This window comes from Erpetoichthys calabaricus, chromosome 18, assembly GCF_900747795.2.
Source record: "Erpetoichthys calabaricus chromosome 18, fErpCal1.3, whole genome shotgun sequence".
Classification (NCBI taxonomy): domain Eukaryota; kingdom Metazoa; phylum Chordata; class Cladistia; order Polypteriformes; family Polypteridae; genus Erpetoichthys; species Erpetoichthys calabaricus.
The window spans coordinates 25,500,760-25,515,426 of record NC_041411.2 but is presented as its reverse complement, the minus strand read 5'-3'; the positions used below and the strand labels follow the sequence as shown (position 1 = coordinate 25,515,426).

At 41.9% G+C, this 14,667-nt stretch overlaps 1 protein-coding gene across 1 annotated transcript in view; it reads left to right on the top strand.

Moving 5' to 3' along the window:
* The window catches only part of uroc1 (urocanate hydratase 1), a 40,078-nt gene that overhangs the window by 1,809 nt on the left and 23,602 nt on the right, over positions 1-14,667 (top strand). Inside the window, exons 2-5 of the mRNA XM_028824059.2 lie at positions 2,388-2,518; positions 6,650-6,743; positions 6,826-6,885; positions 13,521-13,649. Of these exons, the coding sequence (XP_028679892.1) occupies positions 2,388-2,518; positions 6,650-6,743; positions 6,826-6,885; positions 13,521-13,649 (414 nt within the window). The remainder of the gene's footprint in view (positions 1-2,387; positions 2,519-6,649; positions 6,744-6,825; positions 6,886-13,520; positions 13,650-14,667) is intronic.

The window sequence follows — 14,667 nt, the reverse complement described above, 5'->3', positions numbered from 1 at the left end:
AAATCTCTTGACATCCATGCAGACTTGCATGTATTTGCAAACTGAGAGGCAAACCAACCGAGGCAATGTGAGAAAGTGCAGATACTACTTGGAACACTACAACCTACTCGTAAAAATACTGGTCCTTTTAATGGTACTTTACTGGGTTGTGTGGTTCCCCACAGGACCCCATTTTATTTTGTGTATAAAACTGGTTCTTTGAGCTTTGAAAAGGTTTCTAAAATGTGGACATAACGGAAATCCTTAAAGTATAGTGAGATACCCAGTAGGATGCTAACAGACTGAGAGAACCTAAACTTGAGTCCTTTTAGAATTCTGAACACATCGAACATGATCTGTTAGCATCGATTCGTGGAGCCTGTTACAGATCTAAATAAAAGGATATTTCTGTAACCTTAACGTGATCACTTTGTAGATCCGCTCTGACACCTTTAGGGTGTAAATCATTAAAAGTAAAGTTAAAGGTGCCAAAGTGGTTCTTCAGAGTGATGCCATAGACCAAGGGGTTCTCGGTTTTAGTCCCAGAGGTCTGCAGTGGGTGCGGATTTTCATTCCAACCAGTTCTGTAATTAGAAGGCAGGCCTAACAGAGATAATGCAACTTGCTGTTTAATTATAAGACCTGTTAGTGATTTCATTCTTCCAAGACAAATCTTTTTCATGTTGTAGATTTTTGTTTTCTGAGAACACTGATCATATGAAATTTGTCCCTCTTGGGCCTTCCCTTTTCTATCATTTATGTCAAATCGTTGCATTAACATAGATACGTCATGATGCATATACACAAGATTAAATGGAACTGCTGGCTCCTTTGTCATCTGCACCTCTTTATTAACTGATGGCTGGTTAAAAACACAGGCAACAATTAAAACTTAAATGTAGCAGGCAGTTAAGGGCTCTGAATAATAACAAACAAGTTAACTAAAATCTAAGCCCAAAGAAACATGCAGTAAATAAACAGGTTCAGATTACGAGACTGAGTGAGTAAAGTGGAAGTCAACAGCCACTGTGGCCTTTCAGGATGTAACAGGGGAGCCGTCCTTGTGAAGGTTCCAGAAGCACCCTTTATTTATTTAAGATCCATAACAGGTTTCATAAATCATCAGGAATAGACGATAAGTTTTCTCTTTTGAATGAGCTGCGTTACCTGTCTAAGATTTTTGATCTGATTTACAGTACTTTAGTAATCCCTGAGGGGACATTGTCTTTTCACATGACCTTTGGAGATTCGAGTGCAGATGGGTTGAAATTTCTGCAGGTTGCTGTGGGGTTGACCAGCAAGTGCACTGCAGTCGGCTAACATCCCTTCCAACGCCGATTCTGGCTTTGAGTCCTTTGCTTTACTTGTCACTTACCTGGAACTAAAAAAGTGGGTATATGGATTATGGAATGAATTTTGTTCAGTTTTTCCCTATGTCTTTTTTTTTTTTTTTTTTAAACCTGTTTAATCTGGAATGGGGTCATGGGAGGGGGGAGCCGGATCCTATCCAATAGGGCACATGATTGGAACAAGCACTGGACAGGGTGCCAGTCCATCAAAGGGTGACCACCCACTGCACACACAGGGCCTCATTTAGTCTCCCCAATCTACCTAACCTGCATGTCTTTGGACAGTGGGAGGAAACACAGACATGCAAAGACCCCGGTCTACTAACTGCGAGGCCACCATACTTTTTACTTAGGAATAAATAGAAAATACAGACCATCATGTGATCAGGCTAAGGCTGGGTGTGATGTTAGGTTTGGGTACTAAATTAATAAAGAAGGGAGGTTAGGAGCTTTGGCACAGACATCACTCCATTGCAGGGCACACTTACTAATTTAGAGTTGCTAATCAAACCGTGTCGTGCCAGTGCTGCCAAGGGAGGACTAAACCGAATCAAAAACGGATGACTAGTGTCAGTACAAGCCTGTGCTGCCTGCTACTGCAAAGAGACAAATTAATACCAACCTGAGGACTGATAGAGAATGTGCCCAGAGGAAGAAAATAAGCTTATTATACAGAAAGTGCTACTTTGTCCTATTTTTCCATCCTGAAAGTTTCAAATTTTAGGTCAATAGTTAATGCAACGCCATATATATATATATATATATATATATATATATATATATAATATAGCCCAATTATTATTGATGTGGCCATGTTATGACCCAACATGGGCATCTACCCTGCTGCTGGCACAATGTATCCAGACCAGACATCCTCCAGGCTCATATCTGTTGGTCAAACCCAGCAAAAAATAAGGTTATAACAGCAAATCGCTGAAAATTGAGCTGGCATTTTTGTCAGTTCCCTCTTGACATTGATGATAGAGGACTGAGCGGACGAGATGTTCTGTTGTCTTCCACTCCTCCTCCTCCTCACTGCTGCACTCTTGTCTTTGGCAGGTTGCCCTCCGCAATGCCCTGCGCTACTTCCCGCCCGGGACCCACGCTGTTCTGGCCCCCGAGTTTGCTGAAGAGTTGCGGCTCTATGGACACATTTATATGTACCGCTTCTGCCCCAGAATTGACATGCGGTAAGTGTGGCTGCGCTGCTGGCGCTCAAAGCCTTTGTTTGAAAAAAACCCAACATGGCACCTCTGGGTCAGATGGCTGGCTGCTCAGGACTTGTCTTGAACGCAGTGGTCGCCATCCTTTCTCTGGTTGTCTCTTTATCTTTGAAGTGTTGCGTCTTTTGCCTTTACTTACCATTTATTTAAAATGTGGTGAATGTGTTTTTGTTGGTAGTTCCAGGCCTAAGTTCAAATGCCTGAATATTGAAAGTCCTGTGCTTTTAAAGGTTAAACGGAGAGCAGTGTGACCAGGAGTCTGTTGAGCTGCGTCTTCATGAAGCACATCTGCTCTAATTCCAGACCGCCAGGGAGGTCTCCCTGCTCTGCTGCACGGCCTCTTGACGGTTTGAAGTAGCTGCTGTGCTTTGGGCTTCTGTGCAACTCTGCTCTCCTGTGACATTCTTTTATGCCGATATCAGCTTCTCGGCCTACTTATCTCTCCGGCTTGGCCTGCATGGTTGGCTGCATTTAATATCAAAGGCAGCATAGGGACAGCAACTACTAGGGATGCCATTTTCTTCTACTTTTTCATAGTGGTCTCGATTGACTTTAAAGGACTGGGTTAGGATGAAAGGGAAGACAGGCAGTAGACTTGTACTGCAGACAGATGATCTAACAGAAAGAAAGAACGAAGATGTGCTGTTCTGGGTGGTTTTCACACTTACCTGCGCTTGTTCAGTACCTCTGGAAAACATTTGCGTGGGCCGTCCTACAGGGTAGGGAAACAAAGAGAGGTGTAGGAAGCAGAGGTCCGCTTCTGCTTTATTGCCATTCCCATCCTGTAAGATTCATTGTAAGCTTTAGTTTGGAGGACAACATTTTTTATGGTACAGCATAGATACCATCTCTCTATTATAATAAATAAATCTTGCGTTGAGACGCGATTTTCTTGGAGACACTTTAACATCCCGCGAGACAAGGAAATGAGACAAAAGGACGGCTGCTGTACAGGCTTTTAAATGGTTGACGCGCAGCGTGACATGCAGATCACGCAGCATGCCAAATGATCGAGCACAGAGGAGGTAAAAAAACTATTTGTTTCCCATTGTAGCACCATTTAAGAGGGGGTTTCAGAGGAGCGACCGCATCCCCTTAGCGTGCATTCAGCCCCCCTCTTCACAACGAGAGAGGCAGAGACGTGAAGTGGCTGGTGTGTAGTGTACAGATTTATTACTGGGAAATATCAAGAAATAAAAAATGAATGAAAAAAACAATCTCTTTAAATTTTATACCGGTTAATCAACCGGGGTGGGCGAGCAGGGAGTGGAGACCCCCAGTATTAATAATAGTTCTTGGTAGTAATGTGTGGTAAAGCGGTACTGAGAAACTACTGAAAAAGGTAATATTTAAAGTGGTAAGTTACTGGCGTTTTGGTAGCAGAAGTAAATGGTTGCTTTTGAGCCCGTTGTTGAGAGTCGTTTATTAGCATGATCGGAACTCCAAGAGGGGGGCCGACCCCCTAACCCGCTCTTTGATGCAATGTATGTACACTACTGATTAAAAGTTTTGGAAAACCTCAGTTTTTCTTCAAATTTAATCTTTGAAATGCTATGAATGACCAAAAATGGCGAAAAGGTAAGCAGTAAACCACCAGAGGTTTACATTTGATGTTTAGGTTAACAAAAACTGAAAAGAAGAAATTTCAGAATATTACAAATGGGCCTTCTTCAGGGAGCAACTAATAGGTTACAACCTTCCGATATTCTGCAGCAGTTAAAGTAAATTAAGCCTTGGAAGTTGAAGCAAACAGTTTGCACAGGTGTCCCAACTTCTGTTGATTACTTAAAAATCCTCTGTCTGTCTTACAGCAGTGTTGGAACAGACTGTGTCACTACTTGGATAACATTACACTGCGGAAAGTTGTACATCCCAGTGATAATGGCAAGAAAACGGCAATTAACAAATGAAATGAGAGAGAGAGAGGGTATTATTACCCTTAGAAGTATAGGCCTTTCATTTAGAGACGTTGTCCGTGAGTGTCCAGTGGTGTCCTACCCAATCCAAAAGCAATTGAAAAACTGGAAGAAACTCTGCTAGGACGAGAGCTGGCAGACCCAAAGTCACAAGCCAATCAGAAGACCACTATCTGATGGTCGCCAGCTTGCGTGATCACAGCACAACTTAACAACGCAGGTCGAAAAAAGCGAATGTCGGCTTCTGTTGTAAAGAGAAGACTTTTTGTGCTGCAGGTCTGACAAGGCGAGTGGCAGTTAGAAAGCCAAACCAGGGCCTTGATATCCTGGCTGTGGACTACTGTAGACCGGACAAAATCAAATGTAGTATTTTGAATGTGTTGCAAAAGGCCGATTTCATTAAACATGTTAAGTTTCTCCCAAACGGGCTTACATTCAAATTTGCATCAATACCCTGCAAACATCCCTCCATTGTTGAAAGCCATCTGTGACCTGATTGGTTGTACTCTTCACCTTTGCTTCTGGTCTGACAAAAAACAAATCTCTCAATATTCGATCTCTTGCCAGAAAAACTGACGTAGCGCATTGAATGGGTGGTCCTATTGTTTTCTTTGCATACGTTAGCAAGGATACAGGAAACACCAATCATGGGTAAATGTTTAAAGATAATAATTATACTCTGAATTCATTGATCATGGGCGGCACGGTGGCGCAGTGGTAGCGGTGCTGTCTTGCAGTAAGGAGACCCGGGTTCACTTCCCAGGTCCCCCCTGCGTGGAGTTTGCATGTTCTCCCCGTGTCTGCGTGGGTTTCCTCCGGGCGCTCCGGTTTCCTCCCACAGTCCAAAGACATGCAGGTTAGGTGGATTGCCGATTCTAAATTGGCCCTAGTGTGTGCTTGGTGTGTGGGTGTGTTTGTGTGTGTCCTGCGGTGGGTTGGCACCCTCCCCGTGATTGGTTCCTGCCTTGTGCCCTGGGTTGGCTCCAGCAGACCCCCGTGACCCTGTGTTCAGATTCAGCAGGTTGGACAATGGATGGATGGATGGATGGATTCATTGATCATATCAGGTTTGTCAGTTTATTTCAGGGAGGTAAATTTAGTGTCTATATTTATGATTTATAGGGCTGCCCTATAACATTGACTGCGCTGTCATAATAAATATGAACCATCCGTTGGATATAACAGAAAGCCGTCTCTCCTTTAGAATTTTTGTATGTTGCTTTTCAGTGATGTTGCGATATTTTTAGAAAGAAAGCCTGCCCATACCACTCAATTGCCGTGTTTTCTGAAATGCCGTGCCTCATGTTTGTGTTTTTTCAGACATGTGTTTATATAAGTAATGAAATGTTGTGGAATTGTTAAACTGATATTTTGCATTAATCCCTCATGCCCACCAATCCTGGCTCCTCTTTTGCATGCAGAGATTTCTACATACAGATCCAGCAATAATAATTTCACTAAAAGCATCTTTCAGGACTTGCCATCATTAGCTGACAAAGTGGCAGATGCACTCAGCACTGTAAACAACCTGAAGTCCACGTGTCAGTGGTCAGCATGTAGCATATACTGAAACAGCCCAGTGAAGACCCCAGGAGACCACCTTATGCTAAGCTTCTTGGATCTTATACAGTGCCATTTATGGACGGGCAAAGGGGTAAATTCCCCCATCCTAAGCTGAGGAGGTGGTAATGCCAACCCAAATTCTGGAGCAATGATGGAGAAAAGTCACAATTATAAACAAAATGAGGATAAATGTCCACATGTTTGAATTGATATAATGCTATATTCTACTTGGGCTACATTCACACTGTACTTTTAATCCATTAATTTGTTTTTCTTTTGTTTCTTTAACTATTCAGTCTGAATTTTGTAAGTGATTCATATCAAATAGGACTATTTCCCAATATCTGTCCTGTCATCATTAATAGAATTCATCATACAGATATGATCTGCTGGAGAATTCCTCAGTCAGTCAAAAATTGGGAACCACAAACACACTCGCCTGGCATTCCAGGCCCCCACCCCGATGTTACGTCAAGTGCCACGTCCACTGAGTTTAGTAACTCCTGTGTCACAAGTGGCGCATGCTGGCATTAGCCAAGCCTGATGCTTTCCATTTGTTTAGCGCCTTTTTTCCAAGGCCCTACACAACTCTTAATAACCATTTTCCTGTCCATTTCAGGGCCTATCCTATTGATCGCTATCCATGCAAGACCAAGCAAGCTGCAGCTATCATGCACATGATCATGAACAACCTGGATCCCTGTGTGGCACAGGTAGGCCAAGCTGAGAAATGCATTTCGTGTGATGTCTTGGCAGAGATTAAGCTCTCGGTTAATCTGAATCTTCTCTACTTAGTTTCCGCAGGAACTCGTTACATATGGAGGGAACGGGCAAGTGTTCAGTAACTGGGCTCAGGTAGGGTCGCCATGTTTGTCAGCTCTTGTGGTGTGGGTGTGTGTGTGTGACTTGTCACTAGGAGTTCATGTTACTCTTCACTCAATACAGGACCCCTCTTGGGCTTAGCTTTTCAGAATGTCTTTGATTATTCATTCACCTCCATCTTCTTCGGAGAGTCCTTGGGCCCAGCTGGTTTGACTTTGTGTTGCTCACAGTCCTGATTGAGGCACATTACCTGCATTGTGAGGGAGCATCAGTTACGGCACTACGGCCATGTAGCGTGATTTCCCCGAGGGCGATCCAGCTTGAAGGATCATCATTGTTGAGGACCCGAGTGGCTGGACCAGGCCAAGGGGATGCCCACCTGGTTGCGGCAGATTGATGGTCATTTCTGGATTTCAGGAGGGTGGGACTGGACTGTGTGTCTGTCTGGGGGGTTGCCAACAAGGATCCCGAACTGTTTTGTCGTGTGGTGTACCAGTGCATGTTCCCCAACCTGACCTGACCTTCATAATTGCTATGAAGCTGTATTTCTAGGAAAGACCCTGCCCTGAGAAGGGACACTGTTGCACAAAAATTTTGTATTTATGTACATTTGAACTTCAAAACTTTAAACCCTCAGAGTTGTCTGTTGCCATTTAGTACACTTAAGAAGAGGGTGCATCTTTCCAGATGGTGGTATAAACTTAAAAAATCAAAATGGCTGATTATCTTTTCCTGGTGTAAAGCTGGACTGGCATCCTTGTACAGTTCCACCCACTTTTTTGGACATATTTCAAAATTTAAATCTATTTGAGTAGTTTACACTGTATATATCATTATTATAAATCCTTCAGGAGCTCTTTAGTGACCCTAGAAGATTTTGCAGTCCTACTGTTTAAGATGAATCATAAACCTCAAGGTTGCTTATTCAGTCCCCAGCAGATCCTGAGTGAGTTACTTCACCTTCCTAGAACCGTCCACCTTAATAAGTGACTGTGTGTCTGTCCAGTTCCTTTGTCTCTGTCATTCCAACAAATGGCACATGAAAAGCATTAACACTGCTTTTGAAAATCCATCCATTTTCCAACCCGCTGAATCCGAACACAGGGTCACGGGGGTCTGCTGGAGCCAATCCCAGCCAACACAGGGCACAAGGCAGGAAACAATCCTGGGCAGGGTGCCAACCCACCGCAGCATTACAAAATCTGTTCTAATAGATGGTGCACTCCAAACATTAACACTAAGGTCTGTGTTGATTATTCAGATTTCAACCAGTCTTATATGGGTTGCACATCTCTAAGGAAATAATTGGACAGCAATATCTGCTCATAAAGCTCATTGGGAAAGGGCCCATGTGTTATGAAGTGGACTTGTTAACGCTACTCTTAATTAATACTGTATGGAGAAGGTGATCTAATGTACAGTTTATATACCATACAGCACCACCATTTCAGTTTGTTTTACACGGTATAACAGAAGTACGTTCAAAGTGTTAACCAGTTGAGGGACTTATTTGAGATCACACAAAGTAGATGAGCGGAATGCATATAAAGGGGTCAGCCTTTTACAGGGACTCCACCGTAAAGTAAATGGTATACGGAGTCCTTTTACGGTTGAAGGCATCTGCTAAAATCCATACAAAAATGTGCACCTTTAAAGTCTGAGTGGGGGCATGGAGTCCAGACAGCAGTACAGGTCCAACCCAGCACACATCTGTGGTGTATTAAGGCCCAATCAGATGAAAGCGTGCCCCAGCGGTAGCAGGTTTTAGATGAGAGCAAGCGTGCGATTCAATGAGGCGTAACACGGCCTGCACTTTTATGGGTCTGGATCCACACCTGGAAGGCTGTGGTGGATGATGGGGAGGGGGTGGCTGTCTGCAGTTTGTACGGTTACCCCAGCTTGAAGTCTTCAGGGGAAACTCATTCTGATCTCAAAAAAGCATATGTGAGGAAAATCCTTTGTTCACTTAAGCCTGGATATAAACCCAAAAAGGAAGCCACCAGCATTCGCGTTCACTTAACAGAAGCCTTACTTCACTGATGACTTGGTAAAGGTGCTATATATATATATATATATATATATATATGTGTATGTATGTATGTGAACCTCTTTACGGTTCTGCCACTCACGTATGGAGATGTGGATGTACAATTTAAACAGATTTTTATTTTCATGGGAATTGTTACATATGCATAAGTAATAAGTTACAGCAAGTAATTAACCACTTTAAAAAATGTAGTAATTTGAAAGTAAATTATATTTCATGTTGCGTTTAGTGTTATTCATCGCGTAATACCATTTTGTTCTGTTTGTCTTTGAGATTAAAACACAAATACTTTTTAAACTTACACTTTTACTGTAAAACTTCAGTAAAAACAATTTTTTTAATTACATTTTTGTCAACATCGCATTGAATTTTGATGCTGTGTTTGGACTTTCATCGTGACAACACAGTGTATAACTGCCCATGGTTGAATTTCGTTTCTTTCTCTCTATTAAATAAAAATTACTGTTTCAAATGTTTGGCACTGAGATTTGTTAATTGTCTTTGCAAAAGCTATTCTAAGGGGAAACTGTTAACGTTTTAATATGAATGGCATATCAAGATCTCCTTTGTTATCTAATGTTATCTCCTTAAGATGTACTACATTACCTTTCTTGGATACATCCTTCTTTCTACAGTAATTCATGCAGTGGAAGACCAGACAGTGTTAACAGTTGTAGATATTCTTCGGAATATTGTAAGTTGATGTTTTCATCTTCATCATCACCAACAACTGTTTCAGCATACTCTATTGATACGCATTAAACCAATTTGCCGTGTAACCGATCATCATTTTTGGCATTAATTTGTTTGATTTCATCGTTTCTCGGTGCTAAGATTTCACATGTACTAATTTTTTTTGTTGATAACCCTTCATGATGAAATTCTTCAATAAGATTTGGACATAATACGTCGTCTTTAATTGGGAACTTAAAGTGAGGAAAACATTTACTTAATGTAATTTAAAAATTTATAAGAGCGGAGAGAGCAGGAACTGTGCAAATAAAAGTAGAAAGCCTACTGACTTTATTCCCCAGACTGTGATTGGCTAGATCCAATAAGGTGTACCGTCAGTGAAAATGTTTAAATGTCAACATCCAGGGGCCTCATGCATAACGCTGTGCGTAGAATTCACACTAAAACATGGTGTACAGACAAAAGCGCAAATGTTTGTATGCACAAAAAAATCCAGATGCATAAATCTGTGCGAATGCCAACTTCCATGTTCTTCCGCTCATTAAATCCCGGTCAGCGTGAAAAGTAACGCACGTGCACGCATCTGCTGTCCCGCCCCAACTCCTCCCAGAATTACGCCTCTTTGAATATTCAAATCAATATAAATAGCCCTAAAGCTCAGCCTTCTGTGTAAAAGACAATAGGAAAAACACGGGGGAAAATAGAAGAATTTCAGCAAATACCAAGTGGAGGCAAGGAAAAACTTACTATTTGTTAGTTTAAACAGTGATATAATCAACAAAAGAAAGTTGATTGAGCGACATAGCGTGTCAAAGAAACTCGAAAGCTCAAGTTCACAAAGTTGCACAGTGCCCAAAATAAAAAAAGTTGTCAGATATCAAAGTTGCCGTGAAAAGGCGAGTCGTATCCCATCGTCTGATTGTCATATGAAAGCTTATTAGGGTACAGAGATAAAGAAAAAAAAAATAGGGACACAGTGAGAAAAAAGCTCGATGTCAACTTTAATCTCGAAATTTCCACTTTAATCACGTAGTTTATTTTGTTATTAAAGTAGAACATCATAAACTTCATCTTTAAAATTATTTAATTACGATGGTATTTGAGAAACTAGTAAATTAAAGTAGCACGTTAAATGTTTTGTTTTGTATGTGTTATTCTATGTTGTCTATGTGCCTGAATCACTACCTGCTTCTTAAATGGGCTTTCTCTTCCTCCGACAGGACACAGAATCCATTACATTCGTGATATTACAGTTCTCTGAATAATTAAAATACTGAAATGTATATACTTGATATCATTCCAGTATTCATATCATATCAATTAAAGCTTGTTATTAAACATAGGAACACGCTGGCGCAGTAATAGTGACGAGCCGGCGCCCTGTCCAGAGCTTGTTCCTGCCCTCCCGCAAGATGCTTGCTGTGCCATGCGTAACCTTCGAAGAAATAATTTATCGCAGCAGTATTGTTTCTTTCAAATGTACTAACCCCCCATTCCTGTCCTTCCTTTTCTTTCTCCAAATACCCAATCACCACACAATCAGCTCTGTAATAAACGTTAAGCCATCTGTAAGCTGAGAATGCCGATTTTTCAAAACTTTTCAGGAATATTGAAATATCTTCGTAGTACATGTTTAGTTCTATTCATCTATCCTTCCAGTGTCACACCTGCCACAGCAAGAATACAGCGCGAGGCAGTAACAATCCCTGAACTAGCTAGTGCTGTGACATAGTGTCCTCATATATTTAATTATTAACAATATAGATTATTTAAATGATGTTAACATTTTATCTGTATAATGTAATAAACATATTTTACTGCATTTCATCTTAAAAATGATTGTCATCATATGTTAATACGCGCTTTATAAAGTAGCTCAGGTTGTGCAATATTATAACTGTATCGCAAGTTTACATTGAGGTAATTGAACTTTATAAGTACAAACAGTTCTACAAGGAGCACTTGATGGACTGATTGAGTGCGTTTATGAGTGCTTGGGATGAAACTGTTTCTGAACTGCGAGGTCCGTACAGGAAAGGCTCTGAAGTGTTTGTCACACAAGAGCAGTTCAATACACAGCATGGCTGAGGCAGCGTGTGCTTGATGCTGTATACCAATTAATTCTTTCCAGTCAGCTGCTGTAGATCTGTGATTCCACACTCGGATTCAGTGATATAAATACTCCAAGTGGTGCAGTGAGAGTAATATGGAACAAGATGATCCACTGTGGCAACCCCTAACGGGAGCAGCTGAAAGAAGGAGGTGCAGTGAGAAAAACAACGCAAAAGCAGCTATGGTATTTGGAATAGTTTGGCCATTCCGTGGACCATTATATTGTTACAGGTTAATTACAATCGGAAGACTTAAACTAATAAACAATATGCGGTTAATTTCAGTGTTTATGATAAAGCCGCGTCAGGGATGTGGATCTAAAAAAACAAAGGGAAACCACACTGGAGCAAAAGCACTGCTTTGATGCTGGGTGCCACCAGTTTGCAAAACCGAGTGGAAAACTTGCATACACCAAGGTTTGAGCTACCGTGAAAATGTGCACGGCTTTACGCCAAGTTTAGGTTTTATGCATCGTGATTTGAACGTGGCAATGGGAGTACGCAACATTTTTGTGCATACACACCGTTTATACATGAGGCCCTAGGAGTTCTCCCCAAGGGTGCAGTGCCAAGGTAATGTATACACTGCTTTTCAGTAGGTCTACCTTTCCCTACTTTTTCATGACAATCTGTTTGCATGCATTCTTGATTTGGGACATATGTGTTGCATAGCAAAGTCTCAAAGACATTGAGGGGCAAAAAAATGTAGCCTAAAATTCTGATGGTGACCAAAAGAAATACACAAATACCAAAGTTCATGTCAATCACTTGAGTCATTCTAGAGTGACGCATGAACATACAGAAAGACATCCTTAACTTTATTTCTGTAGATCAGCATTGTGGGTCTCTAGAAATGGAGTCTGACATCCATCATTTAAAGCTCTTCGATTGCCTGCTGAGTCTTACAGATTCATTTTTGGGTATCCTCCTTCACTCTTCTTCCCTGATCCTTTCCATCGTTGGAATGGCTGTAGTGATGTTAATCTCTTATCATCTCGGTTTTGAAGCCTGAGAGCTTTCCAAGTTAGACCCTTTATGGATCTCCTCAGGTGTTCCAGTTTGTGATAGTGGGCCTCATTCTCCCACTTGCTTCTTACCCCCAGTTGCATCTTGAAAGGTGCAATAGGAGTGGAGTGGAGGGTAGGGAGGAGTGCACTGTGGTAACATCACTTTGTGTGCTGATAATCCCAATAAGTGAAGCTTCCTTTCATTCTCCTGGTCACTTTTGAGTTTTGTGAGGACCCCGTTTGTGACATCTACTGTGTGCTCTAGCAGGGATGTGACAGTCAATCCCATTTCGTAATATAATCACAAGTCCAGTTAGGCCTCAATATGCTCACAAAATGACCCCTGTGCAGCCCAAAGCCACCAACTTCTTGCAGTCTGTGTGTGTGTTTTTTGTTCAATATTCAAGTGTTTGGGGGGGAAGAAAAACTAACGTCTGAAGACGTTTGAGCAAACAAGCTGGCAGATTTCCACTGGGAGGCCCAGGGCTTGAGAACCTTGAATTTTATAGGCTATTAAACGGGGGGTTTGTCTGCATTTTCTATTTTAAGTGGACTAATTAAAAGAGAATTTTCCTAGTCTGCGATTCACGTCTGGCAGATCACCAAGCCCTTGGTGTCCCATGCAAAAGAAAGGGGGCAACAAAATTCCCTGAATACTTGGCTTTTGTGTGTGTGGATGAGAGTATCCTGAAAGCATGCATGTGTAGTGAAGCTGCAGAAGGAAAAAATGCAGATGAGTGGAAATCGGGTAGATAATGAAATGTCCTGATGGATTCATGTCTTACCTACTTGTCCTGTCCTCCAACTTAGTTCTGGCTGGTGATGAACTACCTGGCGGAGATGACTGAAGAGCAGACGTTGGTCATGTACAGCGGCCATCCTCTGGGCCTCTTTCCAAGCCATCCCAATGCCCCCAGGGTGGTCATCAGCAATGGAATGGTGAGTGTGAAGTGCCAAATCATGAGATGGGATGAGGACAACAAACCCAGTAGGTTTAGATTTCATAGGCAATAACCTTTCATTCTGGTGTTGGACACCATCTTCAGAACAGGGATTAGTTTGAGATTTGGGTGGCATACCTCCTAGAGCTTTTTAAATTTAATTGGTAAATTTAAATATCCCGACTATTAACATCTGATGGTGACCTTGATTTTTGCTGATCCTCGCAAGATTTCTTTGGGTCAGGTCTTTGTACATCCTGTCCGTCAGTGTGATTATCCGGTTGATAGTAGCAGGCTGATGGCTGAACAGTAAAATGATCATCTGGTGATCCGGACAGACAGCGTCTAGTGAGCTGCAAGTTGCTTTGGTTGTGAGAATTTGGGCTGACTGCGATGGAAGCCATCTGCAGTGTGTTCATGTAGATCTATAGAGAAGCTGCTGGGTATTTAGGAGGCAGTACGCCATCAATTATGGACTATTTCACAAAAGCGATACAGCAAGTCCTTAAGCCTGATGTTGGAAGCATGAGAAACGTTTAACTAGAGGTCTTAGCAGAACCAACAAGGAGACTGAGCACAGGTAAGTGGCTACTGCCAGTTCAAATACCCAAGGATTTTGAGGGCCCTGCTAAATCATTTGATAGCATCCAAGAGCTCCTCGCTGCAGGGTAGCACTGCAGAATCTGTCTTTGGGCCTCGTTTTGGTTTGCTTCCTTGTTTTACCAGCCTGATAATCCGGTTGGTTTTAAATGCTCAAGTTCAATACCTTCAGGTTCCTTCCCTAGGAGTCTCTGGCCATGCTGTCCTTGTCAGTGTCTAGAGCTACTGATTCCAGTAATGTTCACTTCAATAGACGGCCTGCTTCATTTCCCAGGCATCAGGGTGAAACATTGCAGGTTAATCCAATGATTTGGGTTTTGATGCTTGACCTTACTGCTGAGCTTAACTGGTTTCTTAGATTTTCTTGGTGGCACAACCTTGGAACTGGTGTTGCCATTCTTTCTTGGTGAGCTATG